The sequence below is a fragment of the Cygnus olor genome, chromosome 8, assembly GCF_009769625.2.
Source record: "Cygnus olor isolate bCygOlo1 chromosome 8, bCygOlo1.pri.v2, whole genome shotgun sequence".
Classification (NCBI taxonomy): domain Eukaryota; kingdom Metazoa; phylum Chordata; class Aves; order Anseriformes; family Anatidae; genus Cygnus; species Cygnus olor.
Genome location: NC_049176.1, coordinates 30,401,117 through 30,424,531, shown reverse-complemented (window position 1 = coordinate 30,424,531; position 23,415 = coordinate 30,401,117). Strand labels below are relative to the sequence as shown.

The 23,415-nt window shown below is 51.6% G+C and overlaps 1 protein-coding gene across 1 annotated transcript; it reads right to left on the bottom strand.

Annotated features, from left to right (window-relative positions):
* Positions 1-1,091: 1,091 nt before the first annotated feature.
* PGM1 (phosphoglucomutase 1) lies at positions 1,092-23,136 on the bottom strand. The gene is made up of 11 exons (XM_040564858.1): positions 22,725-23,136; positions 11,723-11,885; positions 11,204-11,350; positions 9,924-10,049; positions 8,922-9,112; positions 8,340-8,494; positions 7,625-7,740; positions 4,848-4,983; positions 3,216-3,399; positions 2,726-2,860; positions 1,092-1,793 (listed from the first exon to the last, which is right to left on the bottom strand). Exons 1-11 carry the CDS (start codon positions 22,968-22,970, stop codon positions 1,704-1,706), a joined length of 1,689 nt encoding a protein of 562 aa, XP_040420792.1. The 5' UTR covers positions 22,971-23,136; the 3' UTR covers positions 1,092-1,703.
* Positions 23,137-23,415: the final 279 nt, after the last annotated feature.

Genomic DNA, 23,415 nt, shown 5'->3' with positions numbered 1-23,415 from the left:
AGCTCCCGAGCACAAGCATTGCTTCCTCAGACGGATGGCACGGGGTTTATTCAGGCTCTCTCGGGATTCTTCTGCCTTGCTGACCTGAATCCACCCAACACAGCAGCACAGGGAGATGGTGGCAAGGCTCAGCTGGGGCTTTCCCCCAGCACCGCGTGGCTGCACAGCGGCTCAGGGGACCGGAGCTCCAGCAGCAGGGCTCAGCACACCACGAGCAGCAGCAGCAGGGCGTGGGGGCTTGGTTTTTAACACGCCCTGCACCAAAACAGCTCTGCTGGCAGAGCTGTTAGCGTAGATTCAGCAGCAGGTCTGCGTCAGAAGAGACACCTCATCTCTACAGAAGATGAGATAAAGAGCTTTTTGTCAGCACATCTGCATCGACCTCAGAAGTTTTTGCTGGCAGCGTCCCCGGCTAAAGATGTTTCACATTCCTGGGAAACAGAGCTGTTCCCTCAGGGCAGCCCGGGGACCCAGCCCGAATTTGGGCTGTGTTGGCAGCGCTGCCGTGGCCAGCCTCATGCCACCGAGCCCAGTGAGGGCAGAGAGCATTGCAGGGCTTGGGTGACAAAGGCATGCCAACCAAAAGAGGGAAATCCCCTACTGTCACTCCCACGACTCCAACTACTTTTGTTAACACAGTTTAAGCCATAAAGGCCTTGAAAAAAAACAAAAAAAAAAAAAACAAAAAAAACCCACGATAAACCAACAGGGTCTTGTGGATTTACCTGAGGGTATCTGCCAGAGCCCCCCTTGCTGGAGAGCATCGCCTCTGTGGATGAGGGGCTCCAAGTCAGCAGCAGGAGCACGTCCCATCCCTTCCAACCATCCCGTTGGAACACGGCTCGCTCGCAGGGGATGGCCTCCAGCTAAGGGGCAGGCAGCTGTGTTAGCATCCGACAGCTACGACTGTTTCCAAAGTGACCCCTCTGTGCCCTTGGATAAGATTCTGCACATTAATGCCTGCAAATCTGATTATTCCAAGAATCTCACCATGCACGTTCAACCAAACAAGAGCTCATCGAAACAGCCTTTTGCTCTTCAAAAGGGAGCCTGTCATGATGCAAGGAAATAAAAGAGCACTGAGCAGTACGTGTAGCCCACATCACTTTAATATCCTGCAATGTTTGCTATTGCTTATTTCTGTGGGGAGGGTTTGTTACATTTTTTTATACAGATAGCATGGCAAAGAGACCAATTTACATAACTGGTTTTTGAAAGGGGAAAAAAATCCACACGAGTGAAAAATACTCAGCCTTAATACACAGCTGTTGCTTATTTAGAGACATCAAATTTAAATACAATATATTAACAAGGGTAAAATGCACTTCTTTTCCAGGACAGTTTCCAAGATAGAACCAAAACCCCTGAATTATTGAAGAATTTAGTCTCTTTGTTATTTCTAGAGCCTTTTGTTTAAGCAAAGAAAAAAAAAGTGCATATGCTAAACCAAAAGGCTGTGCTAATGAGCACCATACACAGCTTGCCAGCAGCGCGGTGTGACGCAAGAAAGCAGCACAGCAACGTGCGCACAAATTGTTCACAGGGGCTGGTTTTTATTGTCTATCCGTAGCGGTTCAACACTGTACTTAAATACAGAGATAAAATTAATATTCCTTTTATAGTGACAGATTTGACAACACAGGGGTGACAGGCTGCCTTCCCTCACGCGGCGTGCTCTCCAGCGCGGTGCCAGGACCAAGCCTTTATGTTATGACAGTCGGGCCGGTGCGGCCGGTTCTTTCGTGAAGCTGTGAAAGTTTCAGTGCAATAGAAATGAGAGGTGCCAGCATGACCTGCAGAGAGGGGAGAGATGGCTCAGAACCGCGGAGCGGAGCAACGCACGCACCCCACACACGTTGTGCCCACCCTGCCTGTGGCTGGCGCCAGCCCCGCGCACCCCGGCTCAGGCTCGGTCCCTGCCAGCAAAGGGCTGGTTTGGGTCCTCCGCGGGAGCTGTGGGACAGGCGGAGGAACAGCACGGTGAGGCAGGCACTGTTCGACATGCAGGCTTGGAGGGAAAGCCTGCACGCAGCTCCAGAGTTGCTGCTCTCACCGTGTGATACTTCGAGCCCCCCCTTGCCCAAATGGCTCAAGCTGCTCGGTTTAGTTGCTGCCTCCCAGAACTTTTCCCCCCCGCCCCTAAATCTTTGTGAAAAATGGCATAAGTTATGCAAAAAGAGTTCAAGTACTCTTTGCTGCAGAATATAAAATGCGGACTCTTTTCTTCCAGTACCTGCTAGAGAGCATTTTTAAATGATGCTGTAAAGAACATGCACCAAACTTAGTACAGAACGAGTCAGTGTCACCTTAAATGTGACTGCAGCATCCTCTCACCCGCATTTATTTGTTTTAAACAAGTATTTCCTGAATTCTGTATAGGAATGAGCTCATCTTATCCCTAGCAATGCAACATTTCACCTAAAAGGTCAGTTCAGGTCTGCAAGTGTCCTTCCACACCTGGAACCAGCCACAGATGTAACATAAACAAACAGAAAAACTAATGTGCAACTCCAAAGGAAGCCGTGAGGGGTTCTGAATAAGTAATGCTTGTTCCACACAGAGCTTTTTTAAAAGCTATTTGCACTGGGATTAAAGATACCAAAGCTCTTGCTTCCAAAACGCCCAGCGCCTCCACACTGCTTAGTGCTGCTCTGCTTAGGGCCAAGGTCTGTGTGCACGAGGAAGGCTGGGAGCCAGCGCTGCCGTGACTCAGAGCAACACCTACCTGGGGGTCTTCGTATATCTTCTGGGCGTCTTTCTCGTAGCTGTCTATGTACAGCCGCACGGTCGCCCCAGCGCTGCCGGTACCGCTCAGCCTGAAGATAATGCGGGAGCCATCGGAGAAGATGAGCCGCAAGCCCTGGTAGGAGAGAAGGGGAGGAGAAGAGCCTCTCAGCCACGCGTCTCTTGGGTACCCGAGGCGCTTCCCATGGCACCCAGCGTGGCCATGCCTGACCCGCGCCATCCCTGAGCTCCGTCCTCCTGGAGGAGCTGCAGAAGGCACCTCTGCTATTCACTCCTGGAGGAGCAAAAGTGTCCCTCCTGACCCGCTCTGCGCCTCATGCAGCAAGTTCCCTCATGCAGGCCAGGATCCCGCTGACAAACACAAGGGAGACGCTTTTCCAGGGGTCAAACGCAGTGCTTGGCTTCAAGGGAAGTGCAGATGCAATGGACAAAACTGAGGTCGTGTTCAGCCCAGGCGAGGCTGTGCCCACCTGGTTTCTGGAGACGCTTCCATCCACGGGATCGTTGTACTCGAAGTTGTCGGCTTTCTCAACCGTGTAGACTTTGTCACCAGACGACAACTGCTTCCCTACAAAGGAGCGGTCGAACATCATGGTCTCCAAATCCTTCATCATTTTATTAGCTGCATCTGCATCCACCTCCTCGTAGTCGTATCTACAACCAGTCACCAGAAAACAGAGATTAGGAAGGTCTGTAATGAGTTAGCAGTGTTTTGTGATGCCCTTGTTTAACAACGCTGCGGTCAGCCCCACGTTATGTTTTCTACTCTTAATAGAGAAAAGGAGGGGAAGGAAAGAGAGGAGGATCCGTGCAGCAGTTTATGACTCCAACACAACGCTGTGGGACACACTACAACCTATCACATTTAGCATTAGGAGAGGTGAAAGCTCAAATTGTGCTGTCTTGTGCTAGATACGTTAAAGACAGAGGGCCAGACTCCACCAATGCTGACTGCAAAGCATTTATTCTAATTCCACCGATAGGATCTCGACAGGTTCCTCACGATCACAGTTTTGCCGGAGCATCCTAGCTCGTGTCCCCACAGCAAAGCGAAGGAGTGATTGCAGCACACGATAACATACCGGTGCCAGCTTTGATCTAATGACTGGTGGTAAGAAAGGCAGCAGAGAGCAGCAGCTCCAGCATGTGCTGAAGCGCAGATCAGGACCCGAGACTTTGTACTCTGATTGCCAGTGTGATTTGTGTGGTTTTTATTTGCCCAGCCAGCTAGACGGAGCACGCACGGGCTTGCTAACTTGCCTACCGCTGCACTTTGCTTGCTGCGCAGACATACCTCTGGTGCTAAAAGACTGCCTTTTTATTCTAGGCTTTGGCATTTTTTCCACAGGTTTAAATGCCTTAGATGTATGCTGGCTTTGTGGTGCAAAGAAAAAAAAAAAAAAGAAAAAGAGGAAAAAAAAGGAAAAGGCAAGTTCTTTCACTTGGCAATTTGAGACAAAATTTTCATGTAGGTCTTCTAAAGTGAAAGACTTCTGCCTAACGCTCTCCCTCCAGACAGCACCTCCCCTTCTGCTCACGTGCAGCTTAGCTCTTCCCCCTTCCCCTTTCCTCTCCCGTGTCTGCTGTAGCTTAAATTGGAGCAGTTTGGAACTGGACAGAAATCCAACCAGCTGTTATTTAGCCTAGGAGCTGGATGCCCATTCAGTGATGCAGAGCCATCACTGAAGATACTGCAAAGCAACTTGTAGCCTAAAGAAACACGCTGCTCTAACAGCGAGAGAAAGCCTCCGCTAAGAGAAAAAAGCTACCCTGCAGACACAAAAAACGTACAGCCTTTACAGAGTTTGATACTGAGCAGACTGTATTCAGAACAACAAATCCTACACTGGACACGATGAAAGGCTGAGGTGAATATCCAGCTTTAATCAGCCCGGATACGTTGCGTACTGCAGGAAACCGGTCAGGGAGTTTGAAACTGCTGCAAGGGGACACAAAGAGCAAGTGCAACGAGATGGGAACAGCGCTGCGGCAGCCAATGCTGGCGCTGTCAGCACGTGGGGCTCTGCCCTCCTTGTGACGGCTCGCCCTTGGTCGGCCACAGGACAGAGGGACGTGGGAGGTGTCAGCAGTGCTTTCCCCACCTGGTGAAGAAGTTCCTGCCGTACTTCTGCCAGTGATCCTTCATGATGTCCTCCACGCTCTGCTTGCGGGTGGCCAGGATGGAGAGCCAGGCCAGGACAGCCCAGAGCCCGTCCTTCTCACGGATGTGGTCGGAGCCTGCAGAGATCCGCAGCAGAAACACGTTTCCCACCTCCTGCCAGGAGAGAGCCCGCGCTCCGGCTCTACCTTACCTCCTCTCCTCCACCAACCTGGCAGCTGCACAGCCTCACAAATGGAAGGCATTTCGCGAGCTGGATCCCCGCTGCATTGTTAAAGCGGTTCAAGATATCACCTGCTTTCAGCCATGGCCCAAATAAAACATTCGGCCCCTTTTAACGCGCACACACACGCTCATTGTTCACAGATCCTTAATTCTGTTCCCAAGGAAGCAACAGGGAACGCACACTAAAAAGGTCATCAAAAAAAAAAAAAAAGGCAAACGCAAAGCTCAAGAAGGACTAACGGCAACCTCCTCGAGCAGCTGTCACGTACCGTCTGCCAATTCAGCACACCCTGCCCGGCACATATGCTGGCCGAGCACCAAGAAAAATGTCAGCCCTCGCTGAGGAAGCCAAACCCTAACGACTCCGAAATTATGCTGCAACGGAGGGCGCAGCCGCCTGTCGGGCTGCACCCGTCACTGGGGCCAGCAGGCAGCAGCACGAGGGGAGACGTCGTTCACACGGGGAAATCAGCTCAGACCGGCCCCAAAAACCTAAATCAAACACGGGATCAAAGAGCAGCCCAGAGCACGTCCAACCCAGCCCCCTTGTTCCTGGCCGGCGCGTTCGGTGCCGTGCCCCACCGACACACAACTTCTCAGCTTCATCCTTTGGGCTTTGGAAAACCTCCAAGCGGGCATTACCAAAACCCCAAGGAGCCAGGGTACGGCTGTGAGCACGGCGAGCACGCCCCAGCCGCCCTTTTACCCTCCCAAGAATTGCCAGGGTGGGCGATCGCCCGGGGAGAAGGGCTGGGGCCACGCGGTGCTCGACACAAACGCCACCATTGTGGCCGCGGCGGTAAATCATCCTCACGGTCCCGCACAGCCAGGCGAGCCGCGCGGAGGTGACGGGGAGGAATGCTACATAAACAAAGAGTCCCATGTGATGTATCAAACTTCCTGCTGGAATAAAATCCCCAAGAAGGCGAGCAGGAATTCTGTCATGTCGCATTACTCTAATTGCTGCCGGACTCCGGTCCCACCGGGTCGCGGTTTGTTCCAATTTTTACCGGGTCTGTGTGGCTGCTCCTTCACCTCGCTCCCCTTCAGCGCCCACACTCCGTCAGACTCCAAACAACTCCTCATTAACTTGCTATCAACCAGCCTCCCTCGTCCCTTTTCCTTCTTTAAAAGGTCTTCGCCAGATGGACAAACGCCCTCTGCGGTGCGGGGAGCCCAGCACGGGCTGCCCGGGCCCTTTCCCACTTTGTTCCTTGCAAAACTGCTCCGATCCCCAGCTGCTCTGATGTGATGCGGCACAGCCCAAACCCCAAACCTCCCTCCCAGCCCCTGCTGCAAAGGGTCCCCGTCACATTTATTTGTAAGGTAGAGTCACCTGCTGTGGGATGTGAGAAGCTATGAGCTCATCACACGCGACAGAAACTGGAAACAGTTTTAGAGAGCTGCTCGCTAGAGACCTCCTATCAGCAGCTCCACGAATCCTGTGCTGCTTGTTGTTTGCATTTACCAAAACGCTGGTGCCCTCTCAGCAGCCAAGGTCCATAAAGTAAACTTAATGCATGCTGGAAACAGTCAGGGCAAGACTCCAAGATCTTCCTGGCATTTTAGGATGTAAGGCCACTCTTGCTCTGTGAGACACGTAGGAGCAGGCTAAAATGTTTTGCTGAAATATGGGGCGGTGGGAGGAAAACGCAGAAGGCTTGAGCCTGAAATCATTCAGCCTAGATTCCCCCAAGCCCCTGCACCTCACGTATCCTCCCGGCTGCCCTGTGGTCCTCAGACAAAGGACGAACAGGATCTCGAGGAGAACTCCGACCAGATAAACCACGGCCCTTGTGCAGGCGCCGGGTGCTGACCTCCCTCGTGCAGGGCAGGTCCCGTTTCCCCCGTCGGGACGCCACCACCACGCGGTGGATGCCGTGGGATAACTCGGCCTCCCGGGAACGCCGCGCATTTTGATTGTGAGTGAAACCTGCTCACTTCAGCCTCCCTGCACGAGTAACTGCCGCGCGTCACGTGCGCACCCCTAGTAAATTCCTTAAGATGTTCGCTTTGTTTCTCAGTAACCTAATAACTTGCTTCAACTGTTCAAAGGCAAGTGTTAATTTAAACTTTATAAATCATACCTTGTTTTTAGAACAGGAAAATGAGGGCCCTATTAAGCTCGGAGATTTAATAGTGACCTGAAACCTCCCCTAATAAAACTGCATGCTCCAAACCATATTTCTTTCCAGAAATGAAAACATTTAGAAGGTTTTCCTGGCCACCAAGAGTTGAAAAATACATTTAACACTGCACTTAATCCCCATAGACTCAATGACCGGGCTAGTAAAGAGGCCCTTAAACTTCCTGCATATCGACGTATGCCTTCCTAACTAACTGAAAGAGAACTAGCTTTTGCCTGACAAAACTCTCAGCGTTGTGTACGCTTCCACCAGGGATTCTTGAAAGCTTTTTTGTTTTATTTCAGAAGCGTTAACAGCTACCCACAAAAGAGAAATCCCAAGTTACCCAGCAAAAGAATTAAGAGGAGGAACAGCGCCTTCGTTACTGAGCTCAGGAACACCCACTTACCAGTACCGAAACTTTCCTCTCCACACAGAGACAGTTTGTTTGCATCCATCAAGTTTCCAAAGAACTTCCAGCCAGTCGGAGTTTCATACAAAGCAATCTTTGTAGCGTGGGCCACCCTTCGAAGGCAAGAAGGCTACGTCACACCACAGCCGGGCTCTTAGTGCACCCATGTGAAATAACTGCAATAGGAGCCCGGGTTGTTACCAGCATCTCTTTTGGGGTAACACTGCAGGCAGCTCACGCCTCTGCCCTTTTTTTTGTTTTGTTTTTTAGATGAAGAACTGCTCTTTGTGTAGCAATGCTCTATTTTATCCCGGTGTTACCTTTTGGGAGATGGTTGGGAAGCATAACTAAGGAATAAATACAAATACACAGCTCTTCTAAAGAGATGTGCAGTTGTAGATGTCAGAGCATTTAACAAAGAAAGTATCACTAACAGATTTAAATTTAAAAAAAGAGGTGGGGGGGGGCATTTTTGGGGGCTTATCTGTAGAGAAGCAAGAGAGCAAAGAGCAGAACCCAACCCTGCCATGTTCCTTCCCAAAGAGGGAATTCATTAAACTTCCCTGCTCCTCTGGCAGGCAGCCCGCGGCAGCCCAGCAGCGCATCGCCCTTCGGGACGGCCACGCGCTCGCTCCCCACTGCGGGCGCGTGTCCGACCACAGGAAAGGGACAGTCCCTCCCCTCCGCCACCCCGCGCAGAGGCAGGTGCTACCTATCGAGAGCCCCGCTGGTGGGCATGCTCCGGGCGAAGCCGCGGACTCCAGTCTGCTGGAAGTAAGGGATGCTGAAAATATTGGCAGCGATGACGGCAACGGAGTCGGAGGGGTTCACGAAGAAGCCGTGCTTCCCGAGGATCATGTTGCGGTCCTGGTGAGGACAAGAGAGAAACAGCTCACGTCCCTGCTCTGTGCAAACAGGCTGCAATGCAAAGGCGTTCTACTTGGCAGGCGCAGGCTACGAACCCCGCGACACGGAGGGTTTTGACTGCACTGAACTAAATATGACGTTTGGAAACGGTTAAATAGCAACACCTCTACAGTATTTCAACCTTCCTGCTGATTTTTCATAACCTTTAAAGCTATTTAAAAACAGTTTGGGCTTCATTATTTACACAGTAGCCAAGCACCGCCGTGGTGGTGAACTGCAGTGAGTGGTTCACGTCCACCTGCAGTTACAGCAGGGAGAGGAGGAAAAAAAAAAAAAGGTCTTCGCCTCTCTCCTCCTCTGCTGACGTCCTGTCCTGCACCACGACTGACTAGAGGGCAAAAAGATGAACAGAGAGCAGCCCATTTACCCCGTCTCCGTCAAAGGCAGCTCCGAAGTCGTACTCTCCCGTCTTCATGGTCTGCACCAGGTCAGCAGCGTAGGTCAAGTTGGGGTCGGGATGGTGGCCACCGAAGTCCTCCAGCGGGGTGCAGTTCACAGCTGAGTTCGCCGGGGCTCCGAGCTCCTCACACAGGATCTTCTTCACGTAAGGGCCCACAACTGTCAGGGCAGAACGTGGGAAGGACGCGAGTCAGGCACGGGATAAAGAAGGGCTCGCACCCCGAGGTGTTGGTGTGTGTTGTGGTTTAGCCCGGCTGGCAGTCAAACACCACACAGCCGTTTGCTCACCCTCCCCCCTCCCTCTCCGGGATGGGGGAGAGAAACGGGAAAGTGAAGCCTGTGAGTTGAGATAAAGACAGTTTATTAAGACAGGGAAAAGAATAACAACAATAATAATAATAATAATAGTATTAATAGTAATAATGTGTACGAAATAAGTGATGCACAATGCAATTGCTCACCACCCGTTGACCGATGCCCAGCCTATCCCCGAGCAGCCGGCCCCCCCTCCACCCCGGCTAGCCACCCCTATATATTGTTCAGCATGACGTCAGATGGTATGGAATACCCCTTTGGCCAGTTTGGGTCAGCTGTCCTGGGTCTGTCCCCTCCCAGCTTCTGCTGCATCCCTAGCCTGCTCGCTAGCAGGACAGAGAGAGGCTGAAAAGTCCTTGGCTTGGTGTAAGCACTGCTCTACAACAATTAAAACATCAGCATGTTATCAGCGCTCTTCTCATCCTAATCCAAAACATAGCACCCTGCCAGCTACTAGGAGGAAAATTAACTCTGTCCTAACTGAAACCAGGACAGTGTGACAGCCCCGTGTAACAGGAAAACAGAACGGACGCCTGACTGACACCTATCCAGCAGTACAATAGGATTTTCTGCTCTCACACACCAGCAACAAAAAAGTGAGAGAGAGCTTTCCCTGGGCAGCAGGAGGCATCCGCAGACCCACGGCCTCCCGTACCTCCGTGCATTGCGTCTATGCGAATCTTGAGGTGGTTCTTCCCCGAAAGCAGCTCCTTCAGCGCGCTGAAGTCAAAGATGTTCCTCAGCATATTCGCGTAAGCTTCTACCGAGTCCACGATTTCCACTGGAAAAAGAAGAGGAGAGAGACTAACTCCGACAGTCTGAACTCGACGTAGAAAAGCAATTTTGCTCCACGTGGCACTGCGCTGGCAGTCCTCCGTGCAAAGGGCCAGGGCTTGGCATAAAGCCTTTAAACACCCCACAGAATCATTTCATAAAGACAACGATAATGGTCCTATATTAAGAGCCGTTTAATTACAGGCTGCCACTGCTAATCGGATTAGAGACCAAACAGAGCGACAGAATCCTGAAGACAAACATTGTTCCCAGCTCTCTGCTGGTCACAGCCTCCATTCACAGCCCCAGCCCCCCGGACGTCCTTTGAGAGGCCTCTGTTCCACTCTGGTTATGTGTAGAGAGGGATTAGAGGGGAAAAAACATACATAAACAGACTTCCGCCAACATGAGCACGAACTGTGCACCTTAGAGTCTGAAAAGGTTGCACCTCTGCAACTAATGGGCCATGTAAAAATAAAAAAAAAGCGAAGAAAAAAACTATTTACACAAAAATCCCGGTACACAGAAATGGAGAATGAGAGAAATACGGATTTTTAGCATCTTTTGATTTAATTTTGTTTACAATGAGTGATCATCAGGAGGCGGTGAAAATCCTTGCAGTAACTTTTTTTAAAAGTCTGTTTTTTAAGATGTATTTTTATTTTCACTGCTAACTGACAGAAATCATGCGTGAAATGTCACAGCTTTCCAACTCTCAGACAGTTCTTTTATACGTGAAACTCTGGAAAAAGTCAGTTACAAAGATTAAACACTAACGCTGTAACATTTAATCCGGAAAATGAACTTTAACTGCAGATTTGTCTTTGTTTCCCACATGCGTGTTAATGGGAGCCTTACAGACCAAACAGTCTGATGTTAGTGAAGCTCAGTGGATCAGATTTACCTACTTCAGTGGAACCTTTTGTAGGACAGAAACAATAGTAGAATTAAAGTATCTAGACAAGGTGAGATGCAAGCAAAAAAATAAAAATAAAAATCCACAGCAACCAGGACAGACAATTTTGCTTGGATTATCCGGCAGCTGAGAAGGAGAGGTCAGAACGGCCGCATCTGTCCTTCCAAAACACCGAGCGTCCTTTCGTAGCAGGTCTACGCTAACTTCACCTGCCAAGAAACTTTCCAAGAAGAACAGTCATTTACCTGTAAATGGCTTAAATTTGTTCTCCAAATCAAACTGCTGTTTCCCAATGGTGCCCAGGTCCACCTGGAGATCCGGGCAGATCGCGTACTCTTCGATTTTCTTGCTAATTTGGAAAATTTTGTCCGTGACACCTTCAGGAGCAGGACCTACGAGATATAACGGGCGAGAGGGAAGAAGTTAAGGAAACAGACTGCAGAAGTGCCCTTCAGACGTACAGTAGACGACCTGAGATACCTCATTAGGAGAGGAATACTGGGAAGCAAGGGGAGCAGATCAATCGCTCTGGGCATGGACCTATGCAACCTGCTCCAGGTGGCCCTACTTGAGCAGGGGGGTTGGACCAGATCACCTCCAGAGGTCCCTTCTGACCTCGACCATGCTGTGGTTTGGTTTTTAGGGGAACCCAGTGCTCAGGCCGCTGAACCTCCGTGATGTCAAGACAGTTTAATCAGGTTCCTTGGTACCAATAAAGAACCGGCAAGTAGAAAGCAAGGAAATAAAAGAGAACTAAACCTTACCTCCATTGGCGGTATTGAATTTAATACCAAAGTCTCCGTTGGGCCCACCAGGGTTATGGCTGGCCGTCAGAATGATGCCGCCAATGGCCTTGATTTTCCTGATGATGCAGGACACCGCTGGAGTGGACAGAATGCCGTTCTGCCCTATGACCAAGCGGCCGATCTGAAAATTGAAGGGCAAAAGGAACGACTTAAGTCCCAAATGCTAAAAACAGCAAAAGCACCAGACCCCCAAACACTGGCGACAGGCAAAGCAAAGCCTCCCAAGGAGGCACCTTGATGGTAGGGGTGCTGAAGCAAACTGCGTGTTCCTGGGAGGCTGTGAAGCTCTCTGCTTCATAGTTTGAAGGTCAGCAGCCCACCCCGTTCTGCTGTGCCTTTTTTCCCTTTATGAACGTTGCAGCTCAACTGGAAATGGCAGCCTGCGCTGAAGAGCTGAGCTTTCCAGAGCCATCTAAACAAAACACCACAAAACAAAAAAACCAACACCCTTTGGCTACGGTCTTGAACTTTGCTTTCAAAAGACACAATGGGATTGAGAGAAGCCAAAGCAAGAGCAAAATAGATCATCATCGCTGATCCCGTGGGACCAGATGCAAATTCTCTTCCTCGCAGCGGGTAACACACCTCCCTCCCATAAATCCGGTAATATCACCGAGATTAAATCCAGACCGATGTGCTAAGCAGTACAAGGTAATCAGGATCCAGTTCATGTAGTAAAACAGAAGATAAATATTCTCCTGGAAGAACATGCCCCTTACCACAGCCCCCAGATGAGGTGACAGAGATTTAAAAACATACCAGACTACTCCCCACCAGCCAAGGAGATTAGACCCTGTATACGACTGAGGAAAGAGGAGGAATTTCATTCAAAGGCAGGACAAACCAGAGAACAAAAGCCAGCCTGCCTGGAGCGAAGGTTCCCGCGTGGTGCTAAGCCAGCGGCACGGGATGACGGCGGTTCCTGCCCCGCAGCACCACGGGCAGAGACCTGGAACAGCAACTTTTAAACCCAAAGTGAATGCAGCAAGGAGACTCGCTTCCATACAGGCTGCTCTCTGATTCGGGGCCCTCCTCGGCCGTCAGAGGTTTTCAGCTGTCATTTCCCAGCAGCCCGGTGCTGACTCCTTCGGGGTAACCACGGGAGAGGCTGCTCAGCCTAGCAGCGCGCTGAGCTGCTAGCACTCAGCATCTTTTTCAGTTTTCTGGAGTTTCTTATGAGCCAAAGCTAAGTAACGGTACAGAAACACCTTCCACAGGATGCTCCAGACAGCTCCGTTCACCCATTCCCAAGGCGATGTTGGGTTACGGCCCCGTCAAGCAATCCAGAGCTTCCACCTGGAGTCACCAAAAGCCCCACTAAGACGCACGCAGAGAGTGAAGGACTCCTGCAGGTCCCCTCCAGCAACACAGGCTGATGTTTTCAGTGCTTTCACACCAAACCCACGTTTTCCAGCTGAGGACGCTGGCGGGCACAGCTCCACTGCCCTCCTGTACAATCCATGCATCACAACGCCCTGCACCGGTTACAGCCCCCAAGCACAGAGCTTCCTGTCCATGCAGGTAAGCAGACAAACAACCCCAAATCCCTTCCTTTAACCGATAACCAGCATTTAAAGCAGGCGATGTGAATCACCCTCCAGCAGCACAGCGAGCGTGCTTGGCGCCATTCGGAAATCCTGCTGATGCCGCGTTTGCGGAGGTGACAGCACCTGTCCCTGGCACATGCCGACAAAGACGCTTCTGCACATCCAAGACACGACAGGCATGCCCTCCTCGTGCCTTTTTATATTTTAACACATCCTTGGACTCATCCCTTCGGCTCTACAGAGCGAGGTCAGCACAACGTCGATTAACGAAGTCACAGGTTTCAGCCAGACTAGGTAAAAACAGCCAATGAAAAATATCAAACCCAACGGTGGAACTAGATGTTAGCCAGACATGGGCCACGCCGCCGGAAAGAAACGCAGGAGAGAAGCCTCATCTGGTGAAGATCAGCTTAATCTCATCTTTACCATCAGGAAATCTGTCCTGGTGTCAAAAAGCCCGAGCAGCAGGCCTGGCTCTTACTTTGTGCGCATTCCCCAGCTCTTCTGCTCAGCCCGTACGCTGACTTAAGTGGAACACATTAATTTGCAATGCCAAAGGATTCTTTTTTTCCAGCCTGGAAAACGTGTTGGTTTAAGAAAATTCTCTCCTCTTATCTGCCTGCTCATTACAAATTACCCTGTTGTGATCAAACAAGCTTTTCTGCCAAGCAAATTCCTACGCCACGTCTCTTAGCGTAAAGTTTTGCTCTGCGTTAAGAGATCCAGGACAGACAGCAGTCTTCCCTTCTTAAAAAGGGAAAAGAAGCAAAGACACAACCCAAGAAGCTTGCAGCACTTGAACCACGCCGTGCCGCAAACAGACCGGTCTCCTGCTCTGCTTCCAGCCCAACCAGAGATCTCTGCAAGGGCTCCCCCTCATTTCTGCTCTCATCTCATTTCAGTTTTCGGAGGCTCTCCGAGTACTTACCGCACAGCCACAGCCTGTACCTGCTGAGAAGCAGCAGAGCCTGCGCTTTGCCTTCTCAGAGCAAGGCTGAAGGAGCTTTTGCCAAGCTGCCACCGCAGGGAGAGCCGTGGCTCTGCCACCTACTCCTCTTCCTACCGTTATCAGGGTTTTACGACCTGATGGAGATACTACAAAGTCCACAAGTGCCAACAGCTTGAGGCATGTCAAACCACGAACTGGGAACGCACAGAAAACGTGGACTATTTATGTTCTTTGCTCCGTGTGTTTCCCCATGCTTCTATCCAACTGTACCACTTAAAAGCGAATAAACGGTAATTTCAGCATTACCAGTTGGATTTTCTGTTAAAAAGTTAACCGTTAGCAGTTAGTGACTCATAGTGACTGATTTGTTATGGTTTTCTGCATTTATCAGCTACGCAACCCTAGGAATTTAGTCATTTAACAGTTACCAACCCCGTTGGCTGCAGCCATTTGGACTATCAGTTCCACCGCAGACTTATTCAGGTACCTCCCGTCGCCTCCAACTACCATAGAAGCTCCTTGTCGATCTCTTAGATCTATGGAAAAAAATATACTCTGGATAAAATTCTGCATATAGTTCGTCTTGGATTCAAAATAAAAGGTCTTCTTCCGTAGTCCACTTGTTCCTGGCTTCTGGTCGTTGTAAGGAGCCGTTGGCATGGTCAACAGAGGCAGAGGAGCGTCTTCCATGGTCTTTTTTCATATAAGCGCATTTAAGAAGTAAATTGTGATGAAATACAAAGGAAAAACTATGTAATTTAAAAAATATATCAATCTTGACACCAGCAATGGCACACCTACTGGACAGAAGCTGAGTGAAGTTCTTGAGCACCCAAAAATAGCTCCTTGAACACCGAGCTGAACGTGGGTTCTGTAACTGAAGATGTTTCTTTGCACTTGCTGAGGAGGATCAATGTCACGGCGAACACGCAGCTCCACGCCGCTGTCCCAACGGGCAGGAGAAGGCAATTTTTGCCTCCTTCACCACCTTCTGCTCCCTGCAGGCACGGCTCCTCGCCGCTCTGTGCTACCACCCGTCCGTCCGCCCGGGTCTCCGTCAGCGCATGGGCAGCTCGGCGCCCCGCTCGGACACACCGATGCGCTGCCCCAGCATTTTTGCCAGCCCAGCAAATCTCTGCAGCCGCGGCAGGCCCCGGAGGAAAAGCCTCCAGCAGGCACGGCAGCACGCGGCCGGAGGTGTTTTGCGGAGTCCGGCGAGCTAAAGGTCACTCTTAAAATGGAAGGCAGCAGATCTGTTACCCACAGGTCACTTACACGAGTCCCGCTGCGACAACCTGGCTGCCCCACGGCTCCCTCCCAGATACGGGGACGCTGTCCACAGCGAAGAGTGGCTCAGCCTTTGCTTAACTAGGGAAAACCCAGCACAGCTCAAAGCCGCTAAAACCACGGTTTCAACCGAATACCCCCGCAAGTCCTACTCTGGGTAGCATAGGTGCCAAAAGTTATTAAAAAAAAAAAAAAACCCTATCAAATACTTTAGAACACAGCATGATAAAGCTATCGGGTTTGGAACAACTTACACACAGAAGAGATCCAAATGCCAAGAAGCTTTTATGAGGCATCGTCTCCCTGAGCTTGGGGAAGGTAACTTCAAACACTGGACCGGAATCACGGTCTCCTCCAAACCCCTTTAATAACGCTCAACGTCCCCTGCCCGAGCTGCTGGCAGCGTTTTATGGATATTACAGGAAAATTAGAGACCGTACACTTCGTAATGACTCAGTTCATCCCATTATTAAAAAGGGGTAGGAGAAAGGAGTTGTGTACGCAGCTGGATTGTGACAATTTACCAAGGCTTCCACAGGACCGTCTCCCAAGGTGCTGCCTCTGTCATTGCTCCAAAAATCAACAGATTTTTCCGAGGGGCAAAGAGATGCTGCTATGGCCATCTTTATTTTATACCAACGGCGAGAATGCCTGGGGTAGGCAGGCAGAAACAGTCAGTGTACATTTCATACCTCCACGCTAGTCCAGCATCTGCTATTCCCTACCCTGCAGCTGCGACGCCCTGAATTTCCATGCAAAGGCACGGGTTTCCCTCTAGCGGCACAGAGGACAAAATCCAGCTCCCAAAACGAGCCTCCCACTGAGCAGCCTCCCCGGCAGGGAAAGGCCTACGCAAGCTCTGTCCCTTCTTCTTCCTCCCAGCTCCGTGGAAAGCCGTGGCACTCGGGGACACGAGGCCACCCCCCAGAGGAGGTGCCCACGCGCTGACCGGGTTGGGAACTGGGGTGCGTAACGAAGCGTGCACGTTCTGGCCATTCGTGATCGGGGAGGCATTGCTTGGACAGAAAGGAATGCAGCGGCTAACGGCTCCCTCCCCAAAACTGGTGCACGATCAAATACACCCAGGGCACCCTTCGGACAGTCCACGTAACCTGTTCTTTATGTCTTCCTCTCCAGGTAAGCGGCGCCAACGCGTAAATCGCCTTGCAGCTAGAAGCGTGTCCCTGCGATCTGGCCTACGTCTTCCTCGCCGTGGCTCAAGCCCTCCCGAGCTGTCAGCGAACAAATTGACCACAACCCTCTTCCCGACAACTTCTTGCACGGTAAAAAAAAAAATCCTTAACAAACAGAGTTGGAGCATCCTCTCTTTTCCACAAGGAACAACCCCAATTTCCTTAACTTTCCCTCGTGGCCACACTGCCTAGGTGCCTCACTCCCCACGTTCCCCCTCCGAACGGCCAGCCTGCCCCAGGCAGGGCTGTTTGCTCACGTAGGTCCCCGTTTACAGTCCTGCACTTCAGACACGCAAGAGCAGAGTCGAAGCCATGAACTGTTGTCCTTTTATCATTAACCGAAGTCAAACAAGGTTATTTTGAGAGCCCTTAAACTTCAGTCAAACCTTGTAGAGCACGCAGCCCCTCCCTCGGCTCGAGATTGCTGGCCCCTGCCCCATCCCCTCTCCCCGCACGAGCTGCAGCTCGGCCACCTCTCCTCATCCCACCCCATCCTACACTGTGACATTCAAAACAGGCGGGGGAGAACACTCCACAGAATCCAAGCCAGGTATTTTGCAATTGTTTCACAGCCTTCCTTTAAAGCACGAAGCACGTTTCCCCAACTCCTGCCCACAGCAAACCTGTGCCCTGCTGCTTGTGCAATCCCGCCGGAGGGGCCGGCAGCCCCGATGGCCCCGGGGCTGCCACAGCCACGCACCTTCTGCCTGATTACAGCCTGCTGCCGGCGTGACGTTTGGCACTGCCAAGATAAATGGAGGCAAAGTAAAATAAACCAACCGCGAGCCCGTCGGTTATGCAACTGCAGGAGCTCTGCTTGCAAGATTCTTTGTTTCCGTAAGAATTAATTAAAACGTAGTTTTCTGAGGCTGAAAGGGAGAGGGGCAGAGTGTCTGGCACCATCCGGACAGCCTGAGTGGGCACACAGGCACCCACGTACGTGCCGGTCACTCCAGAACTGAGACGTGCTGCTCTGTGCCGACCGTGCACCCCGGTGAGGATCAGGGGAGAAGCCAGGTGGGGGCACAAAGCAGATTCCTGACACCCTGGGAAACAAGCTCTGCAGGGCTAGGGGTGAAGCCACCATCTGCAGGGCTGCTGCGGACCCCACGAAGGGCTCCAGGTTTGTCACGCTGGCAGGGGCTCGTCCCCCCCTTTGCCAGAAGAGGAGCACACAGCCACAGCCACGACTGCGAGGGTTTCTGTCCAAAGGTCAGCCCTGCAGCGCACACCCAAGCCTGCCCGTGACCGCGGGCTGCCCTGGCGTTTGCTGCCCTGCCTGGCACAGGGGCACGGGAGAGGGATTTCAGCCCGTTTACCTCCAGCAGGCCCACTCCAGCTGGGGATCCTGGCCCCAGCCCGCCGGGAGATCGCCCCTGCCCCTGGATCCTGACGCGGGGGCTGCGCGTGGAACAGCGCGGATGGAAGGGGAGAGAGGGAGACGCACGCGGAGCTTTTCTCACAAACTTACAACGTGCTGGCAAAGCTTCACCTGCAGGCAAGGAGCAGGTAAAGCACAGGGGTAGGGAAGGGCTGGGAGTGCTGTGGAAAGCTCACCCAGCCCCTGCCCTGGGCAGGACCAGCTCTACCCAAACCCTTTTTCTAGACGTTTTTCCCAGGCAGACATTTAATGACCACCCCCAGGCAAGGCACTCTTTCCATTAGTATTAAGCTTCCAAAAACGCCTTCTAATGTCTAGCCTAAGCCTCTCCTGCTGCAATTTTAATTCTTGCCCGGTCCCCAGCTGACCAGAGAGCGATTTGTTACCTTCTCCTCTGCAGCATCACTGCAGACAGCAAGCGTTTTTCCCAGCTCTGGGCTAAGCTGAGTCTCCCTGTGCTTTCTGGCTGGCCACACGTGCCCGACCTCGGGATCTCTCTGCTGCTGCCTGCTGGAGTCTCCCCCAAGCACCCCACGTCCTCCCCAGGGGCGTACCCACACCAGGCACCATGCTCCCGGTGAGACTATTTCCAGTTTTATTTCTTTTTTTTTTTTTTTTTTGAGTTCAGCATTTGAAGCATTAATCACTATTGGTTAGCTCCGAGACGGGAGGGCAAGGAGCCACCGCGATGCTTTCCTGGAGCTGGTCTTGCACCAGCTCAGCCTGGCTGTAAGGCCTGCAGGCAGCGCCTGCTGAGCTCAGCTCACCTAACCCACACTTCGGTGTGACAAAGAGAAGGCGTCCAGAGCTGAGGCGTCTGCTTAGAGTCACTGCTCCAGGAGATTACGGTTAAGCCCCTGTTAGCGTGGATTTCAACACTCTGGCTGCTGGATTTGCAAAGATTAACTGCAAAGCACCCTGGTTCTCCCCTTCAGCCGGGGTTTCAGTACTGTAGAGGATAAAATTCCAAAAAGCCACCGAACCTGGACAACCTCACCACTGCCTTAATAGCCTTCAACTGTGAACTGATATAAACCAATGAATCTGAGAGGCAAAAAGAAGGTAAACCAGTGTAAAAGCAGTCTCCAAGCTGTAGGGAGCTGCTGCACGTATGGTTGTCTTCTAAACCCCACCATAATCTGGAGCCAGGACATACCTGCACGGTAACGCCAACTGCACTCTCGGGCTCTATCTCCTTACTTCAGATACCAGACCTCACTTTCCTCTTCTGCTTCTGAGAAAAACAGCAATGTAACAGAGACCAGAAATTGAGATTTCTTATCGGCCCGTAGGATCTAGCATCACTGCATACAGGACTGGTTCATGGGGTTTGCTTTTTTGGAACACATTTCTTCACCATCACTTGAATTTGATGTTTTAGTACCAGGAGCTTTTACTAAATGGGAAGATTTGAGCCTGAGGACTGACAGAGCCTGTTTTTTTAGGGTAACGTCGCTGGCTGCTAAGTGGATGAAGGGCTGTAAAGCAACAGGACTGAGGCTGACCTCGCAGTCTTGCGCAGAATCAGGAACAGCACAAAATTAAAATGGAGCAGAGCTACCAAAGTAAGCTACAACAGAGCCCTGGCAAATAACGAGCTGCTGAGCAATGCAACAGAATTTAAACACTTGGTTTCCCTGGGATAATTGGGTGGGGAAAAGCTTAATAGCAGCCAAGCCAGGAAACCAAACTTTCTGGGGCAGAGCGCAGTATTTCTAACAGAAGTACCGTTTTGTCCTGCAGCAGTAAAACAAAACCAGGCTAGCATTTAACATGCAAAGCAGCGCCTGGCAGTCAAAACACCTTCAAGCAAATTGCTTTAATGCAGATACCTTGCAGCACTTTGAAATCTCTTTATTTGAGAAGGAACCAGGGGCACGGTAAATTTGTTGAATAGCAGGTGACAACGTTAGTGAATCAGCCTGATCCTAGGTACGTGATCAGATCTAGGTATGTAACCTCCGTTCTGTAACTTGTGCCTGCTTCTGACTTAAAGCTATTGCACAGCCACAATTCTACTCCAACAGGTGACGACTGGAGCTTTTACACCTTATTCGTTAATTAAGGAGTCAGACTTGCTAACTATGTGGGGAAAAAAAAATAAAGGATGCTTGGCACAACAGACCAAAACAAAGCAGGGAGGCTACGCGGCTGCCAGCTGAGAATGGCGAAACCAACAACGACTATTTCAGTTTACTTTTATACAGGCAAACTTGTAAATAAGGTAAACACTTGTTAATCACGGAACTACAAATTGAGGTGTTGCTATTCAAATACCAGTATTTAAGTATATATTAACCATTCCAGATACAGACAAAACTAAAACTCACTTTAGCATCCTCACCTTTTACTCTGTAAAACTAACAATCATGAACCGCACTCCTGTTTCTCCTGTGGCTTTGAGAGGACCGCTCAGCCAGATCTTAAAGGCCGAGGATTTTAAAGTAGTGACCCCTTCACCTCTTACTCCCTAGGACCAGAAATACGGCTCTGCAGCACTGCTTTGGCACAGGAGGTGGGCTGGCTGCTGTTAGACGGGTGAATTCATCCTAGTATGACATACCTTGGTGATCAAAACAAGCAGAAAGGCTATGTTAGAGAGGCCTGTAGCCCAAACTTGGCTTTATTATATCTTTACTCCCTACTACTTGTTTTTCAGTTTTACCACGTTCTTAGTATCCAATGGACCTATACAGTGGATCCCCTTTAATGCACTGTAATAATCACTTCCCTACAGACAAAACAGCACTCGTGCTTCAGGTGTCCAGTTTTCCTCTATATTATTTAGTATTTCTCACCATGAGATTACGGAGCCTTCCTCTGAGACCTGGCTGCTGGAATCAGGAGACCCCCGCAGGCCGCAGCACTCAGGCCAAAACAGTTTCCAGGAACCCGCTGCCACGTGTTTGCAGCACGCTTTCTTACACATTAACCAAAGGAGGTCACCCTTCTCTTTGAAGGGTGGGTGACCTCCAGTTACTTCACATCCATTATGAAGAAACAGGATTTTCATAGCCACCACAGTGCAGTTGAGTAAGAGCCTACCAGAGAACTAGCACTTGCGATTACAGAGAAAAAAACATGAAGCAAGCATCCCCTAACCACTCCAAAACACAAAAGCAAATGCATAGAAATTCATTAAAAACAAGCATTACGCATTGAATAAAGAAACTTTCTATCTTCAGTTACCTCATTTCTTGGGACCTGAAGGTTTTGCCACCCTCGAGTATTGCATTGCCAAACTTTGTTTAGGCCCATGCAATTCAAACTTAGCCAGCAATTGTCACAGAATCACAGGATTGTATCAAGCTTTCAATATCCCTGCACTCTGCAGAGCACTTCACCGTGCCTCCTTCTGGTTCCTTATTCAGATTTATATCTGCTCTTCAGTTATTAAAGGATTTGGGGGATAGTTTTCTCATTTCTTTAATGAGCCTTTGAGGTCTTTCTCCCCCTCTTTTTTTAAAATAGGATATTGAAATCTATGATTTTGCAGCACTTCTGACCTGCCAGTCCTCCTCATATTTTGGAGGGTGGCTGGGGAGGGGGGAGTTTATTTCATGGCTTCCTACAGCACTCCAGAAAGCCCACGCCGCTGCCTTTATTCTGCTGCAACAAGGGCATAAAGAACCTGCAAGCAGATGAAGCAGATGGCTGGCAGTGCTGTCGTATCACTTAATTTTTGCTTGAAGAAGTCTAACATTTTGTCTCAGGCCACGGCCGTTTCCTTGCTTTATAAATTAAAGATTCAGAATGAAAAGCTTTTAAAGTAAAACTTCCCACTTCGTATAGCAGCGTCTTGCCTCTTAACCCACTTATTCACCCACCTGCTTTCTCCTCCTGTTTCCTCTTGCCTTTCCAGAACATTTCTCTTTCTTTAGAGCCAATTCTGCCCTAGCGCTTGGAAGCAACTTGGACGAAACACCGCAGGGCAAATGCCCGCTGGTGAGCGGACCCCTGGGCGCTGCACAGCCACGAGCACAGGACTCAAGCCCCTCCTGAGGGGTCCCCAGCTCAACCACAGCCTTCGACCCCTTGCTTGCTGTGGGGCCGAGGCGAGGTGCAGGAGGGGAGCTCCTCAGGCCCTGGCGGGCCGCCATGTCCCACGGCACCCGCACCAACCGGGGCTGAAGCCCCACGTCCCCCAGCCTGCTCGGTCACTGGGACCCAAGGTGCTGTCAGTGCACATTTCAGCCCCAACTCTCCTCAGAGCTGATAAATAAACCAGTGCCGGCCACTTTTCTGCCAGGGAAGGCTGCATCGACCGCGTGTGCTGGTGCTGTCAGGGGGCGCGGGCTGATGGCTGGGCACCCACCCCGGGGCACAGAAGGCACATTTCTGCACGGCTTCAAAAGACACTCATCCACTTCCTTATTCCGTAAGAAAGCAGCGAGCTCAAATTTTTGCCCCCAGGTGGCCTAGCCGCACTTTTTACAGACACCGAGGCACCCGATTTCTGCAGGCGCAGCAGGCTTCCCCCCAGCGCCTGACGCTGCCCCCCAGCATCCTCAGCTCCGCTTTTCTGAAGGAGGCCGGATGGCAGAGGAAGCCTCCCTCCTCCTCCTCCTCCTCCTCCTCCTCCTCGGCCCCGGGCCGCACGTACCCCGTTGGCGGCGGCGATGCGGACGATGAGCCGGATGGCGTCCCGCATGTAGTAGCGGCCGTCCCCCCCCACCACCAGCGTGGCCTCCTGGCGCTCGGCCGGCGGCAGGGTGGCCAGCACGCTCTGGATGAAGTTCTCGGCGTAGTGGGCATTGCTCTGGAAGACGGAGACCCGCTTGCGGAGCCCGCTGGTGCCGGGCTTCTGGTCGCCGTACGCCTTGGTCTTCACCGTCACGATGCGCACCATGGCCGGCCGCCGCTGGCAGTTCCGGGCCGGCCGCGGGGGGAGCGGGCTGGGCTCGGCACGGCACGGCTCGGCACGGCCCCGCTCCACGCCCCTTAAAGGCGCAGCCGGGCTGGGCTGGCACCCTTCGGCCCCTTTCGGCTTCCTTCAGCACGGGTCGGCCCCGGGCAGCCCGGCCCGCCGCTCTGAGGCCGCCCCCGGAGGCGGTGAGGGAGGCCCGGGCGGCCAGGCCGCCGCCTCCTGTCACGGCTCCGCGGTGTCACGGCTATCGCCGCTTTTTGCCCCCCTTGCCTCCCTCCGAGGAGGGCAGCCGGTAGCTGAGTCCTTGTGATCGGCCTCAGGTGGTGGCCGGAACGGTTTTATGGTGCCTGGGCTTGGAGCAAAGGGGAGAACACCCAGCAGATACGGCTGAGGTCTCGCTTCTGATCTCCTCCTGGGCAAGAAGGGT

Bases quoted from the DNA above. Each gene is read 5' to 3' on its own strand.
- PGM1 (XM_040564858.1), bottom strand. From the start codon at position 22,970: ATGGTGCGCATCGTGACGGTGAAGACCAAGGCGTACGGCGACCAGAAG. The intron at 10,050-11,203 runs GTAAATGACTGT...TTCTTTTTCCAG, and splicing joins CAAATTTAAGCCATTTACAG to TGGAAATCGTGGACTCGGTA. The intron at 7,741-8,339 runs GTAGCACCTGCC...TTGCCTTCGAAG, and splicing joins ACCAGCGGGGCTCTCGATAG to GGTGGCCCACGCTACAAAGA.